Here is a 27682-nt window from a genome sequence, read left to right on the forward strand (position 1 = left end):
GTTAGTTTTACGGCTCCAGGCTACTCTGAACCCATATCCAGGGTGGGTAGGCGGTAGCTTTAGAATCAGACAGATCTGAGTTTGAATCCTGACTCAACTAAGAGTAAGCCTAGAATGTAAGCCAAGAACCATGTTCAGGAGTCTCATTTTTTAATTCCACCTGCAAAATGGAAGTAATTAAAGACCTACTTTTTAGGGTTACTTGGATGATTAAATCAGATAACACCTGTTAAGTCTTAGCACAGAGTAGGTGCTCGAAGAGTCGCAGCTATTATTACTATTATTATTGTTACTGGAAGTGGGAAAGCCTAGCCATCCATCTTCGGCTATAAACCTAGGGGTCTGCATAGGGTCCTCAGCTTGAAGCTCTTACCAGCCCTCCACCTTAATGGAGGAAAGTACCAGAGGACATAACACTCATTTCCACTCCCTTTGCTTGGAGATGGACAGATGTGTCTACTGGGCTGTGTGGTGATATGATTTCAGGGAAGACAAATCCTGCCCCAGGATATGTCTTCTTTTTTTTTTTTTTTAAAGCAGTCTATAAAACTGTCCTGTAGTAGCTGCCTAGACTCAATCAGTGAAATATATCTGGTTATATATTGATGTTAAAACTCTTAGAGCGAGGGTCGTTGGTTAATCCGTGGAGTAATTTATATAATACTGTGTATACTGGCAAAGGAGACCTTCCTAAAAACTGTGCGGTGGGGCTTCCCTGGTGGCGCGGTGGTTGAGAATCTGCCTGCCAGTGCAGGGGACACGGGTTCGAGTCCTGGTCTGGGAGGATCCCACATGCCGCGGAGCAACTGGGCCCGTGAGCCACAACTACTGAGCCTGCGCGTCTGGAGCCTGTGCTCCGCAACAAGGGAGGCCGCGACAGTGAGAGGCCCGCGCACCGCGATGAAGAGTGGCCCCCGCTCGCCTCAACTAGAGAAAGCCCGCGCGCAGCAACGAAGGCCCAACACAGCCATAAATTAATTAATTAATTAAATTAAAAAAAAACAAAACTGTGTGGTTATAAAGACTTCCCAAGGGAGAGAAGGAAGGGCATTTAGGAAGAACCACGCAAGGAGCTGAAAGGTTTCTGTTAACGGGTAACTATGCATAATCGCAGAATACCTTCCAAACCGGAAGGGGCTTCTCAGTTGAGTGACAGATCAGCTACCGTTGGAGCCTTCTGCAGGGCAGCAAACGTAAGCCCCCTCCTGCCCTGGCTTTTCCTGCGGAGGGTAGCGGGAAGGTATGAGCTGGTTGGGAGGCAGGCTGCAGGGGTTGAGCCATTCTCCAAAAAGAAAAGGATAGACTGCGGCCAGGAAGCAATCTCAGGGCTCCTTAGGAGGCAAAGATGGCAGGACGAGGAGCCAGAAAAAAGTCTACTTACAAAACCTCTTGAAATAAGCAGGTGGATTGGGGGTGGGGTGGCGGTGGGCAAATGCAAATGGTTGCAACCTTGCAATAAAAGCACAAGGTTGTCAGTTCAGCATAAAGAAACATGGTTAGAAATGCCCGAGACGCACTCAAGACCAAGTGCAGGTAACAAAGGGGCATCCGATGCTAGAGTCAAAGCCTGCACCCCAAACAGTCAAGATGCATTAACAGATCTCTGAAATCTGAAAGCATCGCGTCCCGTTCTTTAATCAGACTGCTTTCCAAACACCTTGACTAAAGAAATAAGTGTTTTGATGGGGACTCTGGGGAAGGGCTGATCTGGACAAGCCACGCTGGGGGGGCAGACAAGACAGCCCCCAGGGAAGAGTATCATACCCAGAGGAGGAGTGAGTATGGGGGACGGGGCAGAGAAGAGGGCCAGAGACAGGGATGGGGCAGGTGCCAAAGGCAGCCCTGATCTTGCTTAGGACCGGCACGACTCCCTCCCCTCCAGGAGGACAGGACAGCCGTCACCTGATTCTTCTTAGGTCTGTGCCTTTCCACACCCTCTTTCCGGGCTCTGGAGCCTCAGGAGAGCGTGAAATCCAACTCAGTGAGCTGAGGACATCCTGTCCTGCTGACCTGCAGAAAAGTCTCAGGCGCTCCTCACGGGGACATCCTGCAGAAAGGGAGCCACAGATGTGCTGGGGTGTTTAGTTTAGGTGTGCCGTTAGACCTGCGGCTTCCCTAAGAATCCATCAGGCATCGCCATGGTTCCAGTGTAGGACATTCAGACTGATGGGCCCAGGACAGAGTGGACTTGAAGAGGGAAGCGGCTTGGGTTCTACTTCTTGCTCTGCCACTAGCTATGTTTCCTGGATCTGTTTCTCATTTGGAAAATGATCCGGAAGTCATTTCAAGCTTTGTGGACTCTGTTTAGGGACACACATGCCTTGATTGTCACCGCAGGGGAAGGAAGTACTGGTTGCCGAGTCAAGGGGGACAGGCAGGGCTGTCGTTAAAGATCCTGCTGCAGGCAGTAATGGATCCCAGACAATTTGGCCTCACACCAGGAAGTATCAGGTGTGCTGGGAACCAGATACAGGAGGAAATGTGCAGAAACACCCAAACATGGGGTAATGGACACATTAGCGAGGATTACAGGCTGCTTCCCACAGAGCATCACCTGGGGGAAGGTGGAAGCTAATGTGCCCACAGCGCCAGTGGTAAGAGATGCTGCACGTCTGTGATGTGGCAGGTGTAGCTTCTTAGATGTGCAGCACCTTGAAACTCAGTTAAATTTAAGACACATCTGCATGCTTGCTACAGTGCCTTTAAAGTGCAGTCTTTGCCTTGGAGACTGTGATTGAGAAGAAATAGGGCTTTAAAAAGCCACATAAAAGAAAGAAGGTTAGAATGAACCATGTGGTCCTAGACTGGAGTTGGACACATTGGTATTAACTAGTGTCTATTACTTTAATTATATTAAATACCATTATAGGTATGTGTGTTACTTACACTCAGGTTAGCATACACACATATATGTCCTAGCTCCGTCCACGGAGAGGGTCTAGAAGCAGTGATGCCCTAGGACCAGTGAGATCACCAGCACCTAGATCTTGGTTTCTAACACCATCCTCCAACGAAAGGAACAAGGCTCCTTGGAGAAATGGCTGATTCTTGGAGTGGGGCAGGGAATATACAAGATGAGTCTGGAGCATCTTGTAGGGCCCCAAAGCAAGGAAATTAAAAAAAAAAAAAAAAAATCAGGGTACGTCAAAGGGACGTAGGTACCAACTGAAAGCGGTCTCCCAACAGCCAATGCTGAAACAGTTTGAGCAAAACAAACAATGCAGCATCAGAGTCTGACTCAAAGAATGAAATGAACACCCAGGAGTGCAGGCTCACCTAACTAAACAAATGGAGAACAGAGAAATCTGCACAGAAGAATTCACGTGGATACTCTCCATGGCAGGAGGCGGAGCCTAACTGCCCCCACTCCCTGACTGGCTACGCCGCCGGGTGACCGCCTTCTACAGAGTGCACCATGGAAAGAGAGGGGAGGGTGACTCTGCAGTGGGGACACACAATACTACATCAGCCGGACGGTCAAGGTGAACAGCCACGACAGATCATGTTAGGAGGAAATACCCTTCATCCGATGCCGTGAGAATGACACTTTACCTCCGTGGTCATCAAGCCTCTGTCTAACCATCAGACCCATGTTGAAGGACATTCTACAAGACACCTGACTGTGTCCTCTTCAGAACTGTCAAGGTCATCAACACAAGGGAAGACTTGGGAATTCCCTGGCCGTCCAGTGGTTAGGACTCTGCTCTTTCACTGCTGTGGGTCCAGGTTCAATCCTTGGTCGGGGAAGTAAGACCCCATAAGCCACACCTCTCAGCCAAAAAACAAAAAGAAAACCAACAAAAAAAAGCAAGGAAAGGGGCTTCCTTGGTGGCGCACTGGTTGAGAATCTGCCTGCCAATGCAGGGGACACGGGTTCGAGCCCTGGTCTGGGAAGATCCCACATGCCGCGGAGCAACTGGGCCCGTGAGCCACAACTACTGAGCCTGCGCGTCTAGAGCCTGTGCTCCGCAACAAGAGAGGCCGCAATAGTGAGAGGCCCGCGCACCGCGATGAAGAGTGGCCCCCGCTGGCCGCAACTAGAGAAAGCCCTCGCACAGAAACAAAGACCCAACACAGCCAAAAATAAATAAAAAAAAAAAAAGCAAGGAAACACTGAGAAACTAAAACTGCCATGGCCCAAAGGAGCCTAAATGGAATGGAATTAAATGGAATGTGGTCCCTGGATGGGATCCTGGAACAGAAGAAGGACATCAGGTAAAAACAAGGGAAATCCATACAAAGCATGGACCTTAGTTAGCAACAATGTATCAGGACTGGTTCATGAATTTGTGACAAATGAACCACAGTAACTAATACGTTACCAACAGGCGAAACTGGGCGTGGGGTACGGGATACCTCTCTGTGACATCCTTGCAACTTTTTGGTAAATCTGAAACTATTCTAAAATTTTAAAGTTTATTAAAAGATAAAAAGCTGCATGGGGACCTCCCTGGCAGTCCAGTGGTTAGGACTCCGTGCTCTCACTGCCCTGGGCCCCGGGTTCGATCCCTGGTTAGGGAACTAAGATCCTGCAAGCCGCGTGGCGCAGCCAAAAAAAAGCCACACAGACAATTCTGAGGCACAGTTGGACAGCCAGGGGGATGTATCATGTGAAGATACTGAAGAGAATAAAGTAATGAGGACACGGCCCTACTAGTGAGGGGCTTAGAGTATGACCAAGGGCAGAATGGGGGGCACCGCTGGACAAGAGGACAAAAAGTGAAAACAGTTTCGACTGGCGGCGCTGCCAGAAGACTGCCTGCCGCACAGGCTCCAAAGACCCCAGGAGAGGTTCACGGTTGGGGTGGGGGGAGTCAAGAAAAATATCTTTAAAGGACGGGTAAGGTTTTTGTAGGGGAAGGTGGAGGCAGTGGGGGGGCTTCAGGCTGGGGATGTGGCTAAATCCAAGATACAGAGACCAGAACATTGCGGCAGGCTCTGGGAACTGCAGAGCCCAACGTGACCAAAGACGGGCAGTGTCCCCACGGGGTCCACGGACCACCGCCCTACAGAAAGCCCCGTGAAAACAGGATCCCGGGGACACACGCTGGGAACTCTGCATCCCACTAACTGATCCTGGGCAGTCACGAAGCCGGTGAGTACAGGCTCTGAGAAGTCCCGCAAGAAAGAAACCTGTTTAACCCCGTTCAATCCAGGGTCTTGCATCTTTCAGCAGAGCAATTAACAAGTCTCACCAAACTTCCTCAGGGAAATGCGGGCAGATGGCTTGGGCAGGGAAGAGGAAGGGGGGTGGGGGGACCAGGGGGGGCAGGAAGGTGTGACCGTGGAGGCCTCAAACGTTAGGATGAGAAATCAGAACGCTCTCCTCTGGGAGCCACTGGAGGACCCCCGTTTGGGGAGCAATGGCGTCTCAGCTGTACCTGAGGAAGGCGCCCCCAGAGCGGCATCTGGGGGTGAACGGGAGAGAGGGGAGCTGGGATGCTTCCATGATGGGGTGATGGTGTGAATTAAGACAATGGGTGTGGGGGGGTATTTCAAGAGGTGGAAGCAGCCAGACTTGGTGAGTGATGGAGTCAAGGGCAGGGTCAGGGCCAGGGAGGGAGGAGAGAAGAGGCGTGGGAGCTCCCCCAGCCCCCGGCTGGGACAGGCCATCTGCAGCACAACCTACCCTCCTCCTTTCTCTGTCTCCAGAGACCCAGATCAGGGTGCCGCCTCCAAACCCCACGGGGCAAAGAACACAACGAAATTAATTTGAGCAACAGGATAAAACCGTAGCGCTGGATCACAAGTCAGAGTACAGATAACCACGAGTGTGTGTGATATAGATCAGTGATGGAAAAACAAATACATCGGGGAGAAAAGCCAGGTCTCCATACGGAAGAATTCCAAATCAGGCAGGTAGGTTACAGTCCACACGACAGCACGACTCCGCGGCTCCAGACGCCGGTTCAAAACCCTTTTCCACCACTTCCCAGCTGGGCGGCTCCAGGCAAGTTACCCAACCTCTCTGTCTCAGTTTCCTCATAAGCAGAAGGAGAACAAAACGCCAACTTGTAAGCTTATTATGAGGAGTTAACATATGCAAAGCGCTTAGAAGGGTATCTGGTACACGGTCTGTGCCTGGCTAGCATCAGTGGCTCTTCTGATTGGACGGGCTGAAGGAAGGAAGGAGGGCACACACCAGCTGCTCCCAGGCAGGGGGGAGGAGGGGTGCTCCGAGGGTCAGGACTGGTCTTCCTTTCCCTTCGTGGGGTGTGGAGGCTGCCTCACGCTCCCGACGCACCAGTCATCAGAGGCCTGGGTTTCTCACTTGCCCAGCACCTCCAGGCCCAGGGGGAGAGCTGTGAATGGCCCCCCCATCCCTGCCCCAGGCCTTGTGAAGAAGGTGCTAAGAAGGCCAGCTGGCCGCCTGCAGGCTCTGCTGGGGGGGCATCCCAGGCCCCCAGCGATCTGCCCACCGCCTCCCGTCTGGGGCCCACTGACCACTGCCTTCCCAGCAGCCTCCCTCTCTCCAGCATCTCATGAAGGCCGGAAGCAGATGGAGGGGAGGGGCTGCCAAACCTCTCCCACCCCAGCTCCCCCGAGGCTCTGGGCAGGGCCCTTCCTCCCCGAAGCTTTTTTGTCCGCGAAGCCGCTGGGTTTGGGTTGGAAGGAGTGTGTCCTTGAGTCTGAGAGGCGTGTGGTGAGTGGGGGGGAGAGCAGTGAACCCACAGGATGAATGGAGCCTGGGGCTCTGGAAAGCAGCCTCTTTTGTTGGAGGCTGGATGCAGTCAGAAAGCTCAACTAAACTGCTGATAAAGCCATTCCTGTCTCCCTGGTTTCTTCCTTTTTAGGGTTGCTGAAGTCCCTAGGAAAGCCACCACAGGAGAGGAGTAGAGAGCTCGGCTTCCAGTTCTGGCCGCACCGCTGACCTGCAGCTGAGCGCCCACCCTCTCTGGGCCTCAAGCTCCTCGTCTGTGAAACGGGGGCAATGCACCTCAAAGGCTGACGGGGAAGGTGGAACGAACTCTTCCACGCACAGGGTCCTGAGCACAGGAGGCCCGGGCACGGAGGCCTTCACGGAGCTCGGGGAGGCCGGTCTGGGCAGGAGACCCCGGAGGCCTGGATTCGTGTCCTGCGTTGCCGCAAACTCACGGCCACGTCCATTCGTGCCGTGGCTCCCCGTCTGTCTCACAGGGATATTCAGGCTCGTCCCACCCGCCTCCCAAGGCTGGGATGAGAAGCATGGGCCCTCACACTCCTGACACATCTAATCTGCTGTGTCTCTGTTTCTGCTCCACCTCGAGGGGCTACCAGGCTACAAAGCTCCCAACTTCAAGCACAAGGGACGGACGGGGCAGGAAGCAGAGCCAGTCCGAGGGCTCGGTGAAGCTTCCTTAAAGAGGAGGGGATTTTCAAGGAAGGGGAGAGGCGGCCTTTGAGAAGCAGAGGGGGAGCTCTCCAGAACGAGGGACGAAGGGGTGCAGAGAGGAAGGGGGACGGGCACAGGCACCCCCGGCCTGGCAAAGAGGCCCACGTCCCCCGGAGGGAGGCCCGGGGTGCCGCTGAGCGCAGGGTGCTGAGGACCCTGCGGGACCAGGGGGAGCATCCCTGCCGGCTTCCCGCCCCCACCCCCCACCCCGAGCCTCCATGTCAGGTGCACGCCTGGGGTTGGGCAAAGGACCCCAGCCATTGTGACATGTGACATCCCCTGCCCTCCAGTGGGTGGGGCTCAGAACCAGGATTAAGTTGATTTAAAGGCAAGCAAGAATGGGACCTTTCCTGGATGCCTGAGTTGTGGGCTGACATTCGTTACACACAGATTCCAACGTTTAAAAAGTGTGGCGTGCCAGAAACACAGTCCACGAGATTATTAACCACCTAATGATTCTGGTATAAAAACGCTTGGCGGGAGGGGAAGAGGAAAGGTTCACAGGCTGGGAAGGGTTTGGGCCGGAGGCACCGAGGCTGTGCCCCCCTTTCAGGGGCTTGCCTGGACCCTGGCCTTGACCACTACGGTGAGACCCTCTTTCACTACAGCCTCCAGTCTGCTTGACTTCCTGGGCCCCCTGACCCCTGTCTGCCCTCGAGGTCCCAGCGCGAGGACCAGGCACGGGGGGGCTGCTCCCAGGGAGCCCCTCTGCAGGGTGGGCAGCTGGGCTCAGCCGTACTCAAGGAGGTGCAGTTTCCGGGGGGAGCGGCCACGGGGAGACCACGGTCTGCGGCGCCTGGCCTCCGACCTCCGGCCTCCCTGCTCTGACCTCAGCCCGGCTCAGACAGCGGGGCTGCAATCAGCTCCTTTTGGTGCAGGGCGCCTGAAGCCTGAGCCGGTGATTTGGGAATGAATTCTTCCAGTCACGAAGGACTACTTATGGGCTGGGCCAGAAAGCCATTCTTTTTTTTCTCCCCTCTTGAGGAACCCCTCCTGCCGTCCAGCTTCAGAAAATGGTTCCAGGCGGCGAAGCCCCATGACCCGCAGTGGAACTCGAGCCCCAGAGGCCGGCGGGGGCTGAAGGTGAGTTATGTGACGTGTGTGGGCATCCGCTGGGTGCCTGGAAGTACCTCAAATTCCACTGCTTTGTTGTAAACCTCTTCCCACTTTGTGATGAAGGGCAAAGAGATGACAGGGCACATGCTGGTCATCGGGTACCTGGAAGCGCCCGCCAAGGGCAGCACCGGGCTCCGTGCTGGGTCACCGTGAACAGCAGGCTCTGCTCGGTGTCTGAGCAGGCCTCGCGCCGTTCCCCAGCTGCCCAAGACACAGGACGCTCATCCCTCCACTCAGCACTGAGGAAGCCACGGCTGGCCACCCTGCCTTGTGACTGGCCGGAAGGGCCTGTCAGCCGGGAGGCTGCAGGTGAGGCGCCGCGGACGGGCTGCAGAGGGACACGGACCTTGCTGCTTCCAGAAGCAGAGTTGACCCTGGAGGCGGCTGTGAGACTTTCCCCAGAGACGGAGGAACATCTACCAGCGGAGCCCTGGGTGCCTCCTTGGTACCACCCCCCACCACCCCCAGAGCCCTGGTCTGGGCCCGAGAGAAGCCCTGGCTGAAGCCCAGGGGCCCAGCTACCCTCCTCGCTGCTGAGACCCCTCCCCCATAATACTTTTTGGGTTTAGACAAGTTTCCATAGCAACCCAAGTCCCTATCAGCCAGAGGGTTACCATGGCGACTGAACTTGGCTCTGCCGTCCACAGCTGAGAAGGGCCCTGGGCCCTGGGCTTATCTGTCAAGCAAGGCTCACAGGAAACCAAGTGAAGGGAGGCTGGAGGGCGGAGGGCCGGGCCGGCCTCGCCTCCGGGGGCGGCGGCGGCGGCAGCAGCAGCAGCAGCAGCGGCGGTTCCCGCCCCCCTCCCTTGTCCTCCCATTGAAGGGCCTTCAGACCATCAGTGCGCTTCCCCCAGGCCCTGCTCCTCCCCTTCTAAGAATCCTCCCTAAGCCCTTCCGGGCAGCTCCTGGGCAGCAGTTCCGGTCCAGCCAGGGCTGGTCCTCAGAGCGCCGGCCAGCCCCGGCGTGTCACTCCCACTGTCCACGCCCAGCCACCCCCGTTAACGGGTCTTTTCTCTGGGACCTTCTCCCCACTGAGAGTGGAGGCCTGTTTCCTGGCTTTGAAGCGGCGGGCTCAATGCTCCCAGCTGTAAACAGGAGGAGGGGTCGTGGGGCACTCACACCTTCTGGGGGGCTGAGGTCCAGTCTGGAGAACCTGTTTCTCAGCCTCCCTCCCGTCCTCACAGCAGAACCCAGATCTGATAAGCCTGTGCTTCCCCTGACCACCCCTCCCAACGCCCTCTCACTGGGCTCCGCTGTGCACCGAGGCCTGCCTGCAGACCCCTGGCCCACACACCAGCAGCGCCGGGCTCAGATCTTAAAAGCAACCCACCAGATGCGGGGACACACTCACTGTGCTCTGAAACACATTCTCAAGACTTTAGTTGCATTCTCATAGAGCCTACGACAATAAACTCATTAAAAAACAGCGAAAGCGTTTGGTTAAGCTCACTTTTTTTTTTTTTTAGCCTGCAAAGAGTGTTATGTTTAAAATTAACAGCAGTATTATTTTTAAAGGCTAGAGTTAGGCTTTTCTTTCCACTCAGAAAGGTCCTGCTTGCCCATCAGCCATGGGCAGAGCTCTGTGTTCGGCCTAACGAGCGCCCCAAAGGGCTTCCGGCTCCCCAGGCACCTGCATCGCTCCAAGTGCATCCACAGGGTGGTCCAGCCTGGGCGTCTCTGCTTTGCAGGTTGTCTACGGCCCACACCCAGGCCTGCCCTCCAAAAGCACCCGAGCCTGGGCATGGGCGGTGGGGTCCCCTGGTGGGACCACCTTGTTTTTGAGGCACCTTGGCAGCCAGCACAGCCCAGCTGTTGAGCTTGTGTCGCTTACTAGCAGTGTCACCTTCAACAAGTAACTTAACTTTCCTGGCCCATAACAAGGGCATGAACAACACCGGCCTCAGTGAGTGGGCGTGAGGATTAGCTGGTCTATTATAATAAAGTGCCTGGAGAACTGCCTGACGCACCGCCCAGCGTAAGGGAAATGCTGTTCCCCAAAGTCGGGGTTAAGCCGCCCCCGCCCTCGTTCCCAGGCCCTTCTGTGCTTGCAAAGATGGTCCTTGCAGGGCAGGGCTTTTCAAATTGCAGGTTACAACTCATCTGTGGGTCATGAAATCAGTTCAGTGCATTGTAACTGCCAATTAAAGAAAAACAGACACACACATTCAACAAAACAGAACATCAAGTACATTGGACACAGTTAGTATTGTTTCAAAACTCTTTTGACTCAACGTGTACACACTAGATTTGCTAGAAGATGTATTTCCTATTGGAGGTCAAGGTAGGGAAAAAACCCTCTAAAATCCACAGCTTGAGGGTGTTGTCAGTTAGCGACAACCTGCGTGTGAATGAGTCCTTGGTTCAATCCTGAGAGAAAGCGGGGAAGGGTGGAGGACAGGAAGGGCAGGCTCAAGCCAGCCCGCATCTCACGCTTTCCGCCCTCCTGGAGGACTGGAAAAGCTTCCTTTTAAAACCTTCTTCCTCAAGATAGCCTGAGGTTATTGCTGGAGATAAAGGCGGGGGTCCACTCAGTGGTGGCTGCCTGGTTCCCAGGGAACTGGCAGACAAAGGCCCCTTTGGGGGCAGGTCTGCTGATCCGACGGCAGGCGGTGGAGGGGGGGAGGCCTGACCAGAGACACGCTGCCCACACAGAGCCAAGGGCACGTGCCTCCCACGATGTGGTCTCATACGGTTCTCCCAATAGCGCTCTGAGCTAAAAAGGGTGGGGAAAACATTACGCTCTATTGACAAGAGATGAGAAAACTCGGGACCCAGGAGGGCATATGATTCGCTCAAGGTCACAGAGTAACAACTGGCCCCAGAGTCCACACTCCGGTTTTAGCCCAGCCTAAGCCAGACCAGGTCTGCACAGAGACAGGTGTGGACGGGGTCGGGGAGGAGGCAAGGGGGTGTCAGCTTTGAAGAGGGTGCAGCTTGGCATGTCTGATGCACCCCGTTCAGTGCGCGAGAAGAGGGTGCGGACAGCGGGAACGATGGGCAGAGTGAGATGGCACACGGAGACGGTCACGTCTTGGGAAGATGACAAAATCCCTGAGGGCAGGGACCACCTCCACATCCTGCTGTAACCTCACAGCACCCAGCATGGCCCTGAGCTCAGTAATACTTGTTGCCTAAGGAAGTGGAAAGTAGGCTCTCTGGAGGTCACCTTTAGCTCGAGTGACCGGGCACATCTGGGGCAGAAACAATTAGCATCGCCGGTGCCCCGGTTTACTGCAGACGGAGTGACTGCTATGGCCATCATCACCCTGGGCGCCGTCATCCCCTAAACCACCAACCACCACAATCACCAAAAGCATGATGACCACCCCTGTCATCTCTACCACCATCACCAAGCCCATCACCACCACCGTCAGGGTCACGACCACATCTGCCAGCTCGGGGCACCGACTGCCCCCTCCCTTTCCTGAGCTCAGTTTGTATGAATCTCGTTCAGCTGAGACGAGCCTACATTTTTTTAAAAAAGGTATTATTGTTCAAAAAACCCCGAGATATTGTTCTTGGATGTCTGTGCTTTGCACCGAAGAAACTTTAGTATCTAGGCAAAATGAGGTCCCCACCCCTTCCCCAGAGTGTCCCCCCACCCTGGGGCTTGCAGGGTCCCATTCACTGCCAAGCAACTCCTGCCGCCTGCTGCGTGTCCCCCGGGGAGCGCCAGCTGGGACCTTCCCGTCGGGACCCCTTCATTCTTGCCTTCTCCGACTCGTCCCCCACCGTATCTGGAGTCACTTTTGAACGACACGAACCTGATGTCACTCTCCCCGCTTACACCTTCCCTGTCTTCCTGCTGACACAGGGATAAAACTGAGCATCCCGACCCTAACCACGCCCCCGCCTCTCCCCCCCTCCCGCCCAGCTTGGCCCAAACCCCTCCCAAGCCCAGCTTCCCAGACTCGTGCGGGACCCCTCCCTTCTCCGCGACCTTCTTCCTCTTTCCTCCACACCCAAGCTCCTCTGCTTCAGGCCCGCTGCACACCCTGCCCTCTGCCCGGCTGCTCCCCTGGCCCCGGGGAAGCACTGCCAGACCGGCTGGCCCCTCCAATCTAACCATCGCTCCCTTTGCTTCTCCCACAGGGCACTTACCGGGCCGACTTAAGGATTCCCTCCTGTGACTATGTGCTTAAGGTCGCCTCCCCCCCCAAACTCAAGTCCATGAAGACAAAGCACGGGTCTGCTTTGTTCACTGCGGCGGCACCAAAGACCACGCCACCGCCTGGTTAGGAGCAGACACCCAGGGCCTGGTGAGGGTCCCCGTAATCCCAAAGAGCACGAGGCTCGTTCTCCTCCAGGTTACGGGCTGAGCTGTCGGGGGCCCAGGGACGGGCCTGGATGGGACGCCACCCCTTCTTCGGCCCGTCATCCTGGGCTCCTGCATCCTGGGGGTGGCCCGTCGAGCCTAACCTCAGGAGACAGAGGACAGTTGCTTGTGCCGCCCCCAGCCCATCTGCTCCCCTTCCAGACTCCAGTTTCCTACGCTCAGAGCTGCTTCAGATAATCTGGAATTTTTTTTTGCTAAGGAGGGAAGCAAGATGAGAGTGGGTGTGGGGACAGATCCCCTTCCAGTTCTGTCTGGTTCAGGCTGACGCGAGTGTCAGTTTGCGTTCCCTGAACAGCCAAGAACAAGGGGGAGGGGCAGGATAAAGGAGGAGGGGGGCTGGGATGGGATGGGTCGGAAAGGTGGTCCGAGTGACAAGACGGTGGGATCTGGAGCCCCTTCCCTCGGCTGCGGCCTCGGACCCCCATCCAAACAGAACTTAACCTCTGACAGGTGGCCTTCACCTGCCCATTCACTGCTTTACACGTGAGCTCAGGGCAGCAAAGTAGACCAGCTGCGAAGTGACGGGACGCCAGACAAGTAACACGGCTCTCCCCAAACCCCGGGGAGAGGACCAGGCCGCGGCAACGCTTTCCTGAACGTTTACCCTGGCACAGGTCACTGAGGGATGAGGGCATCTGCAACCCCAAGCCTCCGCCGTCAGGCTGGAAGCAGGAGGCAGGGCCAGCTCTGGCCCCTTCATCACGCTTCTCCACCAGTGAGAAGCGCCAGCCTGGAGGGTCTCACCCAAGCCTCCTGGCCTGGGAGGGAGCCACGGTGACCCCCGCCCACTGCGGCTCTGACGGCCGGCCAGCGGCTCCAGGACTGAGGGTGCTGGGGGCACAGTGGGCACGGGCTGTGCCCAGGCAGTGCCCCGGCGCCCGGGGCGGGGTGTGTGGGGGGGCGACCAGAGGACGCCCTGAGCTCAGCAAGGCAGGAGGGGTGGGAGAATGGCGGTGGGGAGAGAAAGGAACAAATGTGGGTGGCAAGACGCTGCTGTCTTTTAATCAAATGCAAATGTAAGGCTGATAGCACGCAAACGGACTTGCCTAATTTCTGGGCCTGTAGTTTGGGCGGCGCTTGGAGAGGAACGAGCACCCTGAGGAGAAGCTTCCTGAGCACAGGCTCCGGACCCGGGGACAAGTCACCTGGGGGCTGCGCCCGGGGATGAGACAGCACGAGCACGACGGAGGCGCGGCCCAAGGACACCCCAAAGAGAGAGGGGGCGTTCTGGAGACGGAGGGGCCTGGCTGCAGGGGGTGTGGGCTGAGGGCTCGCGAAGGCTCAGGAGGGAGGGCCCAGAACACAGGGATCGGAGGACAGAGGATGCTGGGCCGTGTCTCCCTCATCGGCCTGATGCTCCCTGAGGACAGGCCCTCCTCCCCCTACGACCCACACAGTGAGCGTGGACGGGTAATGATGAGGCAACACAGATTAAGAAATATCTCTTTTAAGCCTGGCGGCCGTCCAACAAGGTAGCTAATCTGACCTGTTGAACAGGTGAGGAAACCAAACCTGGCCCAGGGCCTCGAGACCAGTCAACACAGAGGCAGGATTTGAACGCAGGTCTGTCTGCCCCGTACCCTGTGCGTCTGACCACTGCGCTCTGTGTCTTTCCTTCCAGGACCCCCGTCAGGATACACGGAGCCGCTACAAACAGCCTGCAGCGAGAAGCTGGGAACTTTGTGATTGTGATTCAGAGATAGGATTTCAGCAGGAAACCCAATCTCTGTGCCGTGTGGGAAAGTGGCAGGAATCCAGCCCCTGCCCAGCCCCAGGCCAGGCTGGGCTCCTCTGGGGCAAGTCCCTTCCCATCCCCCACCGGAATCCCACCCCTAACGCCAGGCCAGTGGGCCCCCAACCCCGGCCCCAACACCCAGGCCCCAGCCTCACGCCTGTGGGAAGGGACGGGTCAGCGTCACCCCATCACCTGTGCTCCCCTGAGATAAGGAAGGAGCCAGGATGTCTTGGCCTCATCCCTCCCCAGATGTCCTCCCAGCTGTGTGATAACAAGCCAGCAGGGTGGATTCCATGTCTCAGCCCTGGAGGACGTTTCAAGGACCACCAGAGGGGCTGTTGGCGGGAGGAGGGCCTGGAAACGGGGCAGGACGATTCCAGAGGACCTGGGCCGGGGAGGGGACAGATAAGGCCACCACAAAGCTCTGGGTCAGGCCTGAGTCCCCATCCCTCCCAGAAATGAGGGCACTGCCAGCTTGTCTCTGATCTGGACAGAACCCAGGCCTGAGCTGAAGTCCAGGAACAGGTAATGAACTTGAACACAAGGTGCTCCTTCTGCCACCTTCACACACCCACCTTCAAGCCCTCTTTTCATACTGTTTCTGTTATTTTCTTTCTTATCACAGTCTAAACAGCCACTCGGCTGAGCAATGACCTTAAACACTTTTGATACAGCTGACTCCTGGAGAATGTGTTTTCCCTCTTTCCTGTGATGGCTCTCAGGCCCCCCACCCCCCAGGGGAGACAGGCAGGTCTCTGGCACAGAGGAGCCCGGAGCCGTGGGCACCACGTTCTGCCTCGTGGACCAGCAGCAGGAGTGCGGGTCTGTGGTTCAAAAGGCAGCAACCAGGCGTGCGGGGCAGTAACGCAGAGCAGAAGATGCTCAGTAGGGCCGGCCCCCTCCCCCTGCAAACCCGGCTGCCCCTGCCTCCCCCACAGCCCTGCAAGACTCTCCCTGTCCTGTAACAAACTCCCCCTCCACCCAAGCTGGCTCCAGACACAACCAAGAGACTGAACTGAACTAAACTACCAGGACTGAACTGCAGCCAATCCGTGAGTGACGCCCTTGGGCTCACTGGTCGCCACCGGGTCTGCAGAGCCTCGGGATCAGCGTGAAGAAGCCAGGGGTCTGGGGCCTGCGGGGAAGGTGGCAACAGAACTAACTGTATGGTCATAGGCGGTGCCAGGCACCGTGACTCCCTCTTCTATTTAATCCCCACCATTACCCCCCGCGCAGGGCGCGTAAGCTCCATCCTATAGATGAGGGACGGGTTCAAGGAGGGCGAAGGGCAGCCAGCAGGTGAGCATCGGGGTTGATGTGGACCCTCACGTGCACGACTCAAGGCTGGTGCTTTTCTCTTAGGCCAGGCAGCCAGGGCCCCAGAGACGCCGGGTTCCGGCCGGGGGCGGACACGCCGTCCCCTGCAGCTCTCGGGCCGGCCATGGTCCTGCCAGGACAAGTGTGCAGGGGGGCGACGTGAACACAGCTGTGCTCAAAGTGCCCTAACCACAGACCCCACACACTGTCCACAGCCTGGCAGCGGGGACCAAGGGGGTCCGGGGGACGTGCTCGGCTGCCTGTGCCACCAAACTCCTGCAGGAGACCTCAGAACAGGGCCGCGCTATTTAGAATAAAGGACACGGCGGCTGCCCAGAGCACCTGCCGTGTCTGTGGAACTCTGCAAGGCCAGAGCTCTCCACCGGCGAGGGGCCCTGTAGCACGGTGGTTAAGGAGGCTGGCGCTCGAGCCGGCCTGCCTGCGGGCGGCTCCAGGCTCCTCACTTCCTGGCTGTGTGACTCTGGGGAAGTTACTTAACCTCTCAGTTTTCTCATCGGTAAAGTGAGAATGAAAACAGCACCTAACTCACGAAGCTGTTCTTGACGGTTAAATGAGTTAATACACGTACAGCGGTCAGCGCAGTGCCTGGTGCATGTCACATAATGACTGACAGATATTATCACGAGACCCCGGATCTTCCATGAAGCCAACACCACCGCCCCCGCCCTCCACCCCCTGCAGATGCAGCATTCGGCGGAATCTGATCTAGAAATCAGGAGCCACTGGCCTCGGGGGAGCAAGGAGGTGGGGGGAAAGGAGAAGTCAGGCCCTGAGATGAAGATGGCTGAATCTGCGGCCTCAGCCTCGGGCCAGCCCTTCCCTCCCCGAGCTGCCAGCTGGCAAGTCTGACCCCTCTTTGGCCACCGGGGAGGCTGAGGCATCACGGGGCTTCTTCAAGCTCCGCGGTTACGAGGGACGGGTCCAGGGTTCACAGGCAGAGGGGCCAGGGGAACAGCTTATCCCAGGCGGACACAGACGGCCACGTCTCCTCCCGGCCAGTCTAGTCATCCTCATTGTGGCCATGACCTTCCTGTCCCCGGGGGAAGCCCTCTCCCCATACCCTGCCTGCAGCTCTGGGCACTGCAGCCCCAGCACCAGCCACGGCTGCCCCGTGGCCGTCCGTCTGTGGTCTGCTTCCCAGATTGGACACGCTGGGACGCAGGGTCTCGGGACCCGAGGAACGTTTGCCGAGGGCCGGAGAGAACTGATTCTTACAGATCGGGGCTCTCGGGACCGTATCAGCCTGAAGGCTCTAAGACTGTCTACAGGGCAAGGGGGGCAGGTGTGCGTACTTGTGCCAGAGGCAACAGAGTCTGCATGAGCCTGAATCAAGCCTCGGCTGAATCTCAGCTCTACGTGAACTTGCTGAGTGACCCCGGGCTGCTCTAAGCTTCTTCGCGTCTAAGTCCGTGTCAGTGTGGGGTTTCCAGTCGACAGCGACGCACCAGGAGGGCCACACTGGCTGCTGAAGACGAACAGCTCCCACACCTGCGGCAAATCAGCACTCTTCCTCCACCCCCGCCCTGCCCCTGGGACCCCACTACTCGGCACCCACGGGGTTGACTTCCGGCGTAGCAGGGAGCCCCAGGCACCCCCGGTTCTGCAGCCTGGCCCGCGAGGATTGTGAAATAGTCTGCGTGTGACCCTTGAATAGCGTCTCATTGTGAGGCTGACCTGGGTTCCCACAAAGCGCTCAGCACAGCTGGCAAACAGTGGGTGCCCACTAAGTGCTAGTCGTCGCTGTTGTCAATCCCCAGTGATTCCTGCCTCTGAGTGTCCCGGGGACCACCACGGGGCCTCGGGAGGGAGGCTGCTGACCCACCTGCAGGGTACAAGGCCGATCAGCGTCTTGGGCGCTGCTGTTTCTTCCTGGGAGCTCAAACCCTGCGGCCAGGCCCCCGGTGGCCCCCAAGCCACGGGCTGGGTGGAGGTGCCCAGCAGGGAGGCGTTGCTGAGCGTCCAGGAGAAGCAGGGGCAGCCTCTCCAGGCTGCCCGCTGAGCCTCAAGCCAACCCCACCGGGCGGGCAGGGCACTGGGCGGCCCAGGGCTGAGCCCTGACCCTGGGGCTGGGGAGCGGCCCTCGAGGTCCCTGCTGTCCACATGACAGCAGTAGCACCGCCTGCGGCCTTCGCTGCTGTAACGCCCTCCCCACGGGGCCGGACGAAGGGAGGCCAGGCGGTGAACGCCCCAGCACCCCTGGACCCCTTGTCACCATCCCTGGAAACCCTGAGACATTGTGACACGCCTGCATCCTCCAGCAACGTTGAACTCTTGGACTCCTGGGGGTACCCGACTCCAGGACAAAGCCAAACACCCCGGCTCCTGGGACAGTGGGACCCCATGACAATGCCCAGGGCACGGAAACTGGTCCAAAGGACAAAGCAGGAGGAGGATTTGCACTGGGTACAAGGCTCCCCATCCTGCCCTGGGGCACCCTCGCCACCTCGAGCCCTGCTACCCGGGACGGCCCTCGGGCACCGTCTGCTCCCAGGGCTCCCAGCCAGCGAGCTCCAGTCCGGTCCTCCCACGCCCTCCAAGGAAAAAACTGGGTGGCTGGAATGCCTCAGCCCCTTATGCCAAGTGTTTCTGACCCCTTGAAACAGCTCCCAACTCCTAACTCCTTCGGGAAGGCTTCCCGGATGCAGCAAGTACCCTGGAGCCGAAATGCGGTGCCCGCCCTACACACGGCTCTCTTTTCACGCCAACCAAGTCGTACGTCATGGGGATACTCTGTCAGCCCTCACACTGGTTTACGTGCTGCCGCTGCCACGTACGGTCTGACGCAGCTCTACGGTGGGCTATGGGTCTAGGCTCTCCCGGGGGCTGGGGCCGGAAAGTACTGACCCCTCAGGCCTAACCAGAGCTGCTGCTCATCAAAGACAAGCTTCTGGGCGCAGAGGCGTCCTCCCCCTTGTCCCTCCCATGTGGACACTGCAGGGGCAGCAAGGGCCATATTCGCTCCAGCGAACAGATGTGGAACTTGCGAGGCCCTGGGCCGGCTGGTGTGCTCACTCAGAAATCCTCTCCCAGGACCAATTCCAGAGCCGGGACTCTCTCGGGGGCCTATGGGGGCAAGCCCTGACAGCTCCCCACCAAAGGTCTGCCCAGAGCCTACTGCAACCCCTGGGGCCGGTCATGGTCATGTCAGGGCCGCCGCCAAGCTGCTTGTCCATCTCCTTCCCCACCTCTCCCACAGCTGGATGGTACCCACGATGAAGCCCTCCGTTTACCTCCTTCTTCCGTTTCCAGTCCCTCCCATCTCTGCTGCCGGGATCCCAACCTGCATTTCAAAGCGCAGGTCACTTGTCCACAGCGTCCCCTCCTGCCCACGGCACCGCACTCACCCCACACGCCGACCGGCTCCAGGCCACCCTGCTCTCCCCCGCACCCCTTCCCAGCTTTTCCATAGCATCTGCCGCGCACGGGATGAGCAGGAACCCTTATCTCCTCACCCAGCAGGCCAGCAGCTGGCGAGCGGGGCCCGAAGCCGCAACCCCAGGAGCTCGTGCTTCGTCCACAGCGACTGCTTGACAGCAGTCCTGAATTAAATGGAGTTGATCTCAACACTGTGGGGGGAGGGGTCTTGAGGCTCCTGGAAGCTGACATCACAGGGGTCAAGGTCAAGTCCTGGCCCTGTGGCCCACCTGCTCTTCTGGCTCGAGCGGCCAACCCACCGACCAGTGTCTCTGTTTGCTCAGTTGTAAGCGCGGGCTCACAGGGTCACTGTGGGCAGTAAGTGACTCATTAAACCTAAGGGACAAGAATCTCATGCCGCACGTGGTGTATGGGTGCTGGTTATGGGCAGGTCATCTCTTTCTCTGGGCCTGTTTTCCTCTCGTGGAGCATCAGGTCCCAGAGCCCTGGGGAGGCAACTCCGCAGCCTGGGTGTGCTGGAGCCCGTGGCCTATGGCAGCTGAGGTTCTGCACAGAGAAGCCAGGCCTCCCGGGTGGCTTCCTGCGCCCCCAAAAGGGAAGGCCTGCTCAGCGGTCACCAAGGGCAGAGGGAGCCTGTGTCCTCCTCAAGGTTCTTTTCCGGCAGAGGAGCCAGGCAGGGAGCCCCAACCCCTGCGGTCTCTGCCTGGGGGTCTCTTTGGGGGAAGTTGTTCCAGCCCAGTCGCGGTTCAGACCCTTTCACACCTGGGCAGTTGTGTGCGTGCACACACGCGCACACACGGACACACACACACCCCTTCGGTCTGTGCGTAGCTGCTAGGGGCCGAGGGTGCAAGTGTTTCGGTGCACCGCTCCACGTGACACACCCAGCCCCTGTGCACCCTCGCGCACACCCTGACTCCCAGCCCCATCTACATCCTGGGGGTTTACGTCCGGACGTGAAGGTTTACGTGCAGGTCTCCCCACACACTTGCCTGTCTTGCGCTCTCAACCTTCACTACCTCCCTACGCTGCCCAAGGTCACGGCTGACGGCCTGGCTCTCCAAGAAAACTCCAGCGCTTTTCACCAGATCACTCCCAATGGCAGCGCCCCAACTGGACGCCCTTGCAGACGAGCCAGCTTCCCCGGGGACCAGCCTGGGCACAAAGGGCCCACACCCTGGCTTCGCGTGCCCGACGCACGTGAGCAAGTGCCCTGGGAAGTCGGTCCAGAGCCAGCGCTGCTGCTTGGAAATTAGAAGACGGTGCAGGAACCGCCCGCTGCAGAGGCCCTGAAACATATCATCGGGATGTCGAAAATAGACCTGACGAGGGCTCAGGCCAAAGCCCGCCCTGGCCACTGGCCAAGCTCTGGCCAGAGCTGAGCTGGAGAAGAGCCGCGTGATAAACAGGCAGTGCTGGCGGTGAGAGCCTGGACGCTGCCGGAGCCCGAGCCCTCGGGGTGAACCTGTAACGTGCCCAAGGTGGTGCCCGTGCTCTCCCGCCTCAGTGCCAGCGGGGACCCCGCACCTGTTCGCTCCCCACACCGGCCGCACCCCTGCAATCTGCCCCTTCTTCTGCCAGAGGCACAGGTGCCGATCAGAGGCGAAGAGCTGGGATCCGCCCTTCCCGGCACGCGGCGCGACCGCGCCGGACACGCCCCGGGCACAGCTCCAGGAGACAGACACCGCTCCCGGGTCATCTTCCTGGTCTGAGCCCTGATGCCTGCTGGTCAGAAGGAAGCCTTGGACCCAGGGGCCTCTGGTTTTCTCTCCCTGCAGGGGCCGGGTCCCCAGGAGCCACAGTAGGGGAAGTTGCAGGGGGCGGTGCCCGCTCTGAGGGCTGACGCAGCCTTCCAAGGCTTCCACGCAGGAGCGCAGCCTGCCCACACAGGGCCAGTGAGCTGCGCCCGGCCCCCTGGCCTTCCTGGGCAAGAGAGGGAGGCTGCGGGCCCCGGGGACATCAGACGCAGCTGGGTAATGCAAACAGGCTGTGGGAGGAGGTCAGCCAACGCAAATGAGAAGCATGTGGCATCCACTTCCCCTTGGCTGGCAGGCCGGCACAGGCTGAGGGAGACGCTGCGGGAGGGAGCCCAGGTCAGCCAGGTGCTGGGGGGCAGACCTTATGGGGGTCCAGATGGGGGCTGGACTCTCCGGGGCCCAGGAATCAGGGGAACAGCTCGGCCCCTCCTCCTACCAAGTCTTACTGCAAAAGAAAAGACAGACGGGAGAAAGAGGAACGGGGGGCGAAGGGAGGAAAGATGCGAGGGGATGCAGTCGGGCACCTGAGAGGCAGGCCAGCCTAACCCGAGAGGATCCGGAGAGCAGGTCTGCACCCACAGGTGGAAACTCTCAGGAGACAGAAACTCTGCTCAGCGGGCTTTCTAATAACGAGGGCTTTCCAGGAAAATGAGGTAGTGAGCTCTCTGTCACCGGGAGTGTGTAAACAGAACACCCACTTGCCTACGACGCTACGAGGGAGTAATTTCTGCTTTAGGTGGGTGGCTCAACCAGACAATTTCCATTGTGTGTTCTGTGAATCCCGGGGGGGGGGGGGCGGGGGCTCTGCACGGAGAGGGGTCTTCCCTCCGGCTGTACAAGAAGGCGCCGCAGAGCAACAGGGATGGGCCTGGGGGCTCTGCTCAGCCGGGTCAGTGCAGGACCCGCTCTCCCTGGAGCCCCGTGGAGCTGCCTGTACCCCCAGCCCTCGAGGTCAGAGGCTGTGGGCTGTGGGCACGGGTGTGGAGGGGCGGCCCAGAGCAGGGCGAGGCTGGAGGTCTGCAGAGGACAAAGCCTCTCGTGTTGGCAGCTGGGTGGGGACGGGCCACGGGGGTGGGCGGTTGTGCCCGCAGGAGATGTTAGCGGGTGGGACGAGAGCTAACGGTCAGCAAGCGGCCCAGGATTCCAGGCGACTTGGTGCTGTTCTGCCTTCAACCCCCATCCACAAGGGCCTGGGGCCCAGGGTGGAGCCGCTGCTGACCACCGAGGGCATCTCCCTTGAGAGAAGCCCTGGTCACCTCCCCTCCACGTGTCCTTGTCCCCAGAGCACAGGAGCTACCCCAAGGCCTTCCCGGGGAGGGGGAGGAAGACGGCTTTGGCTGCAGCGGCCTGAGCAGGGGGAGGCATAGAGAGTAAGAGCAGCACCCCACGGGCCCCGGTGGAACCCGAAGCCTAGCCCTGGACATGGGGAGCAAAGAAACGTCCTCCCCAGCGCTACCCTCGAGGAGGCAGAGGCCTCGCAGCGGGAAGGGTCTTTGCCAGCTGCCCCTCCGCTATGCACACGCTCACCTGCAGGCCTTGCCTTCCCTCGCCTGTGGCTCTACAAGCCCGGGAAGGCTGCAAGTCAGCGCCCTCACTCTCCTGCCGGGCCTCTGGGGAACCACTGGGAAGGCACCAGGCACGGCCCTGCGTGTGGAGCCCTGGGCACGAGTGTGGGTGAACTTGCACACGCGGCCTGTCTGCTCGGGCATTGGATCCTGGAGGACCCCCCGGTGCACTGAATAACAAGGAAGAAAACCAGGAAGAAAACCGTCTGAGAAGCCATGTCTTCCCTCCCCCTATTCACAGCATCCCAGAATGCAATCTCTAGAGTAAATTCCCACCCCCCACAAAAAACCCACAACAACCCACTGGCTTAGAAACGGATAATTTCCGGACTTCCTTCCCCTGCTCTGTTTGGCCTGCGCCTCTGAGGGCCTAACCGTTGTCACGGCAACCCCTCACGTGGGTCCAGACACTTTCTGAGGAATTGGGACCGGGCGCTCCAGCCGCCTGGGTTCCTTTGCACCTGACCTGGTCCCCTTGCCTGGAGGGCTGAAAACGGGGTGCAGTGTGTGTGGGGTCACCAGACGGCTTGGAGGTCCTCGGACCCAGGGCTGAGGAGATGGAGAAGTGTGGTCAGGACGGGATTGTGTACGTAACTGCTCTGAGTTAAGACAGGCTCTCTTAGGCACCTGGGGCCCTGTCAAGATCCGACCACCTCTCTCTGCACCCCTCCCTAATGCCGACAGGTAGGAGAGAGCCGTGGAGCAGCTCTGCCATTCACAAATGGGGAACGTGAGTCCCAGAGGAGGTCACAGAGCTTAGGACTTCTGCACAGGGAACTCAGGACTGCGGCCTCCTGCCTGCCCCAGACCCAGGCCAGGGGCCGGTGACCTTCCCTCTGGAGCAGAACTGCCTGACATGGACTGTCCACCAGGGTCCGAGGGCATATGATCCCTGAGACAGGCCCCCTTCCCCTGGACACTCACCCCTCAGTCTTCCAAGTTTCTAGGGTTTCCCAGTGGGACCCTAGTTCTTTGGCAGCTTCCAAAGCGAGGGAAGGGCAGGGCGCCTGCCTGGACCATCTGGGCCCCAGCTGATTTCTGGCAAGCCATGATCAGCTTTCATTCCCTTTCATTCCAGAAAGGCTCTTATTCGGGGCTGCCTCACTCCCTCTCCCTCCAGCAACCGGGGCTGGGCAGCTTCCGGGGTCTGAGATGGTCCCAGGGAGTAAGCGTGTCCTGACTTGGAGCCTCACGGGTGTAGAACCTGCGTCCTTCACCACCATCCGGAGGCAGAGGCGTCCACTCGTCTCCCCAGGGGCCACCCTGCTCTCCAGGGAGGGTCCTGACAACCGGACACCTTCATGGGTTCTCCTGTTCCCCCATTCCACACAGGAGAGGGGATCTACCTGGCCGTCACCTTCTCCCTCCTCCTCCCCTGCCCTCCCTGCTGCACCCTTCAAGGTCACAGCACTGCCCTCCTGGGGCCAGCCCCGCCCAGGGTCAGTCCAGCACGTTCACCAGACTTTCCACTCCTCTCCCCTCACCAGCCCCGCCGTGGGGTCATCAGGGCCGGTCTGGGGGCCCATGCCCAGCACACACCAGCTTGGTACGGTCCCTCTTTGCCTGCTGACTCCCCTCCCTCAATCAGGTCCCCTACACAGAGTTGCGACTTAGTAATCAGGACAGACTCAGGACAGACATGCAGAATCTGCCTTCCCATCACTGGCTCAGGGAAGACTCCAAGCCCCTCGAGGCTCTGACCCTGCGATTCCGGACGGCCTGGGAAATGGGGTGTGTTCTCCCCTCACTCCCAGGGGCGCTTTGAGACACGACAAGTGCCAAGTGGGCTGAGGGGTTACCACAAAGCCTCTCCCCCCGCCCTCCTCTCCCCTCGCTGACCAGCTCTACGGCTATCTGCCGGGGTTTCTGTGGTCACCGCCTCTTGAGATGCAACTAAGAGGGCTTCGGCCAAGCAGCTAGGTCCTGAGGCAGTGTAGGGACTGCAGGACTGGGGAAGCCTTGACCTTGAAAGGGGGCTGTGCCCTCTGCTCTTCTGTGTCGCTGACACTCCCTCCGCTCCCCCCAGAGACAGCCCCCGCCTTCCTCTCCCCCATCCCACCACCCCACCCCACCCCCACCCCCCACCCCCCACCCCCGTCTCAGCCCTGCAGGGAGTATTCTCCCCGCCTGCCCCTGCACCTCCCCTGGCCTCAGTCACAGCTCAGTACCACCTCCTTAGAGGCGCCTAAACAAGGCTTCCTTGGTGTCTGCAGTTACTTTCTTTCTTTTCTCCTTTACTGTCTGTTTCACCCCATTAGACTGTAAGCTCCTTGAGGGCAGCACTCCGCACAGGGGGGGAGGGGGGAGGCCGCCCCTCGGCTTCTGCCCCCACCCTCATCCCCACGGGTCCCTGCCTGCGGAGGCCGGGCCCTCAGACCGCTGCGCCCCCCTCTTTGCCCTTGTCCAGCCCCCCGACTGCCCCTGCAGAGCCCATATGCGGCCTCCTCTGTGAGCCTCTGAATCCAAAGCTCCAAATCCCTGCCCCTGCTCGGGGGTCCCTCGTCCTGGCCCACACGGGGCCTGGGGGTCCCGCGAAGGTCGCGGTAGGTCGAACCCGTCTTTCCCAGCGCTGCCTTCTCCAGGCCGCCAGGCGAGCACCTCACCCCCCATTCCCACGCGCCCCACCTCGTCCTGCCCATCACTCGGGCCGCAGCCCGCGTCGGTCCCGCCCCTCACACGCGCACGGACACGCCCCTCCCCAGCCCCCAGCGGGGCTGGCAGCCCGGGAAGCTCGGGTCCCGCGGCGCCGGAGGACCCACATCCCCGCCACCGCAACAAGTCCGCGGAGCCACGGCGGCCGCCCGGCTCCGGGCCTCGCCGCTGTCCTCTCGTGGCCCCGGCACGGCCCGCGCCGGCTCCCGAGGCGCAGCGGCCTTGCGTCCCGCGCATCCCGGGTCCCTCGCTCTCAGGGCACAGGGTCCCCGGGGAAAGCAAGCGCAGTTCCGGGCCCGCTCCGGGTTTTTTGCTTAGGCTCTTCAGGCTCGGAGAACAATGGGGCGGCTCTCTGCGCTTCCTCCGCCCGAGCGAGCTTTGTTCCTCCCTTCCCGCCCGCTCGGCTTCCATTAGCCAAAAGGCAAAGGCTTCCCAGTCAACCAGGAGTCTCCGCGCGAAAGCCCAGATCTTTCCACACACCCTAAAAACCTGCGGAGTGGGGTGGGGTAGGGGTTTGGCCCAGGCCTGGGGCCGGGGCCGAGGTACAGGACACGCGTCCAGATGCGGGCAGCTGGCTGCCCGCCTGCCCCCAGGCCCCTGTCGTGCCTCCCTGCCAGAACCCATACCCGGGAAATCCGACTCGTGCTCCCACCGGGGATCCACAGAGGAAGCGGAGCCTCAGCTCTGCTCCGCGGCCAAACAGCCCTCACATCTGCTTTCCCCACATCTGTGCTCTAGATCGGCTCCCACCGGCGCTCCCCGGCAATGCTGAATGCGATCTTGCCCAGCACAGACCACACACGGCAGAGGTCACCACCAGCCCCCCAGGTTTTGCCGTATTAAAATTCTAGGCTTTAAGATCCCAGGAAGCTGATGCGCTCTATTTCTGAGAAGCTAAGCCCCCCACCCCATTGTCCAGCCTCACCTCCGGCAGGCCAGAGCAGAGCCCCAGCCTGGGGACATCTCTACCAAGGCGCGCTTCAGCCATATGCCCCTGGGGATGGGCCAGCCCTGTACATCTGGGCGCAGTGTCCCCGCATAGCCCGAGCCGGGGCCTAGAGAGCCCAGCCGCTCTCCCCACAGCTTTCCTGGCAGCGGGCAAGGGGAGAGACAGGGGTGGGGCGGGGAGGCAGGACTCACCCAGCACTTGGCTGAAGAGCAGCTGCTCCAGGTCTCCCAGCACGGTCACCACGAGCTCGGGGTCCACCTTGAGGAAGGCGCGCTCCTCCTGGCCCTTGGCGGGGGGCACGGGCCCGGAGCCCTTCTGCGCCTTGGCTTTGCTGGAGAGCAGCTCGTCGTCCGACTTGCCGTCGTCGCTCACGGCCGCCTCAGGAGCCTTGCTGAGCGGCTTGACCTCGGCGTAGGGGCCGCGCGGGATCCGGCTCGGCTTCCCCAGGCTGGGGGCGAGCGGGGCCAGGGGGGTCTTGGCGCCGCCCGCCGGGCCGCCCTTGGCCTGGAAGAGCGAGTGCTCGGACTTGGACAGCGTCTTGGACATCAGCGGAGCCTCGCGGCCTTTGGGGCCCGCCTTGCCTAAGCCCTTGGGCGCCTTGGCCATGTCGTCGCTCCACTCGGGCTCGTATAGCTGCATCTTCTTCTCAGAGTCCGTGAGGAACGAGAGGTTGGTGAGCGACTTCTGCTTCCGCAGGTTGGAGGCGGGCGGCCCGCCGGGGACTCGGCCGTCCACGCTGCCGGACTTGAAGACCTTGAGCTCCGCCGCGCTGGCCTTGGCCATGCCGCCGCCGCCCGGCGCCTTGGCGCGCTTGGGCAGCATGCCTCTGCCGTCCGCCGCCGCCTTCCTGCCCGCGCCCCGAGGCTCGTCCGCGCCCTCGTCGCCGCCGCCGCCGCTCTGCTCCACCTCGGGCTGCACGCTCTTGACGCTGCCGCCCAGCATTCTGCCCGCGAGGAGCGCATGGACGATCCGCGCGTCTGCAGTCACCGGGGGCGGGGGGGGGGGGGGCGCGCAGGGAGGAGGAGGCGGGGGAGAGGAGGGGAGGGGAGGGGGAGAGAAAGGACGGAAGAAACCGAGGAGGAAGGGGAGAGGAAAGAGGGGGGAGCGAGGGAGCGGGGAGGAGGCGAGCCGAGGCGCAGGGGAAAGAAACGCGAAGAAGGAAGCCGGGGAAAGGGAAGGAGCGCGGAAGCCGTGGAGCGATGGGGCGGGGTCGGAGGAAAAGGGGCGGGGCGGGGAAAATACAAATCAAAATCTTAAAATCAATCAAAGAAGAACAGAAGCCCCGCAGCTGCCCAGCGCCGGGACCCGGTCCCCCGCCCGCCCCTCCGCCCGCCGGCCGGTGGGTCCCGTGGGTCGCGCGCCGCCCGCCAGCGGGAGCCGAGGCTGCGGGCTGCGGCTCGGAGCGCAGGAAGGAGGGGGGAGGCGGAGGAGCCGGCGGAGAAGGGGAGGGGTGTGCGCGAGCGCCGGGAGGTGGGGGGGGGGGGGGG

At 60.0% G+C, this 27682-nt stretch overlaps 1 protein-coding gene across 7 annotated transcripts in view; it reads right to left on the minus strand.

Annotated features, from left to right (window-relative positions):
- NAV1 (neuron navigator 1) overlaps positions 1-27682 on the minus strand; it is a 209766-nt gene that overhangs the window by 99075 nt on the left and 83009 nt on the right. For 5 of the 7 annotated variants that reach the window (XM_029229223.1, XM_029229225.1, XM_029229224.1 and 2 more), the window contains one exon: positions 26387-27172. The exons of 1 other annotated variant lie outside the window; for it this stretch is intronic. In XM_029229223.1, coding sequence (XP_029085056.1) covers positions 26387-27172 — 786 coding nt within the window. Of the gene's footprint in view, positions 1-1902; positions 1924-26386; positions 27173-27682 lie in introns of those variants that run through there. One more of the 7 variants, XM_029229228.1, reaches the window with a different exon arrangement.

The sequence above is a fragment of the Monodon monoceros genome, unplaced genomic scaffold, assembly GCF_005190385.1.
Source record: "Monodon monoceros isolate NGI ecotype Baffin Bay Population unplaced genomic scaffold, NGI_Narwhal_1 Super_Scaffold_18, whole genome shotgun sequence".
In the NCBI taxonomy this organism is placed as follows: Eukaryota; Metazoa; Chordata; class Mammalia; order Artiodactyla; family Monodontidae; genus Monodon; species Monodon monoceros.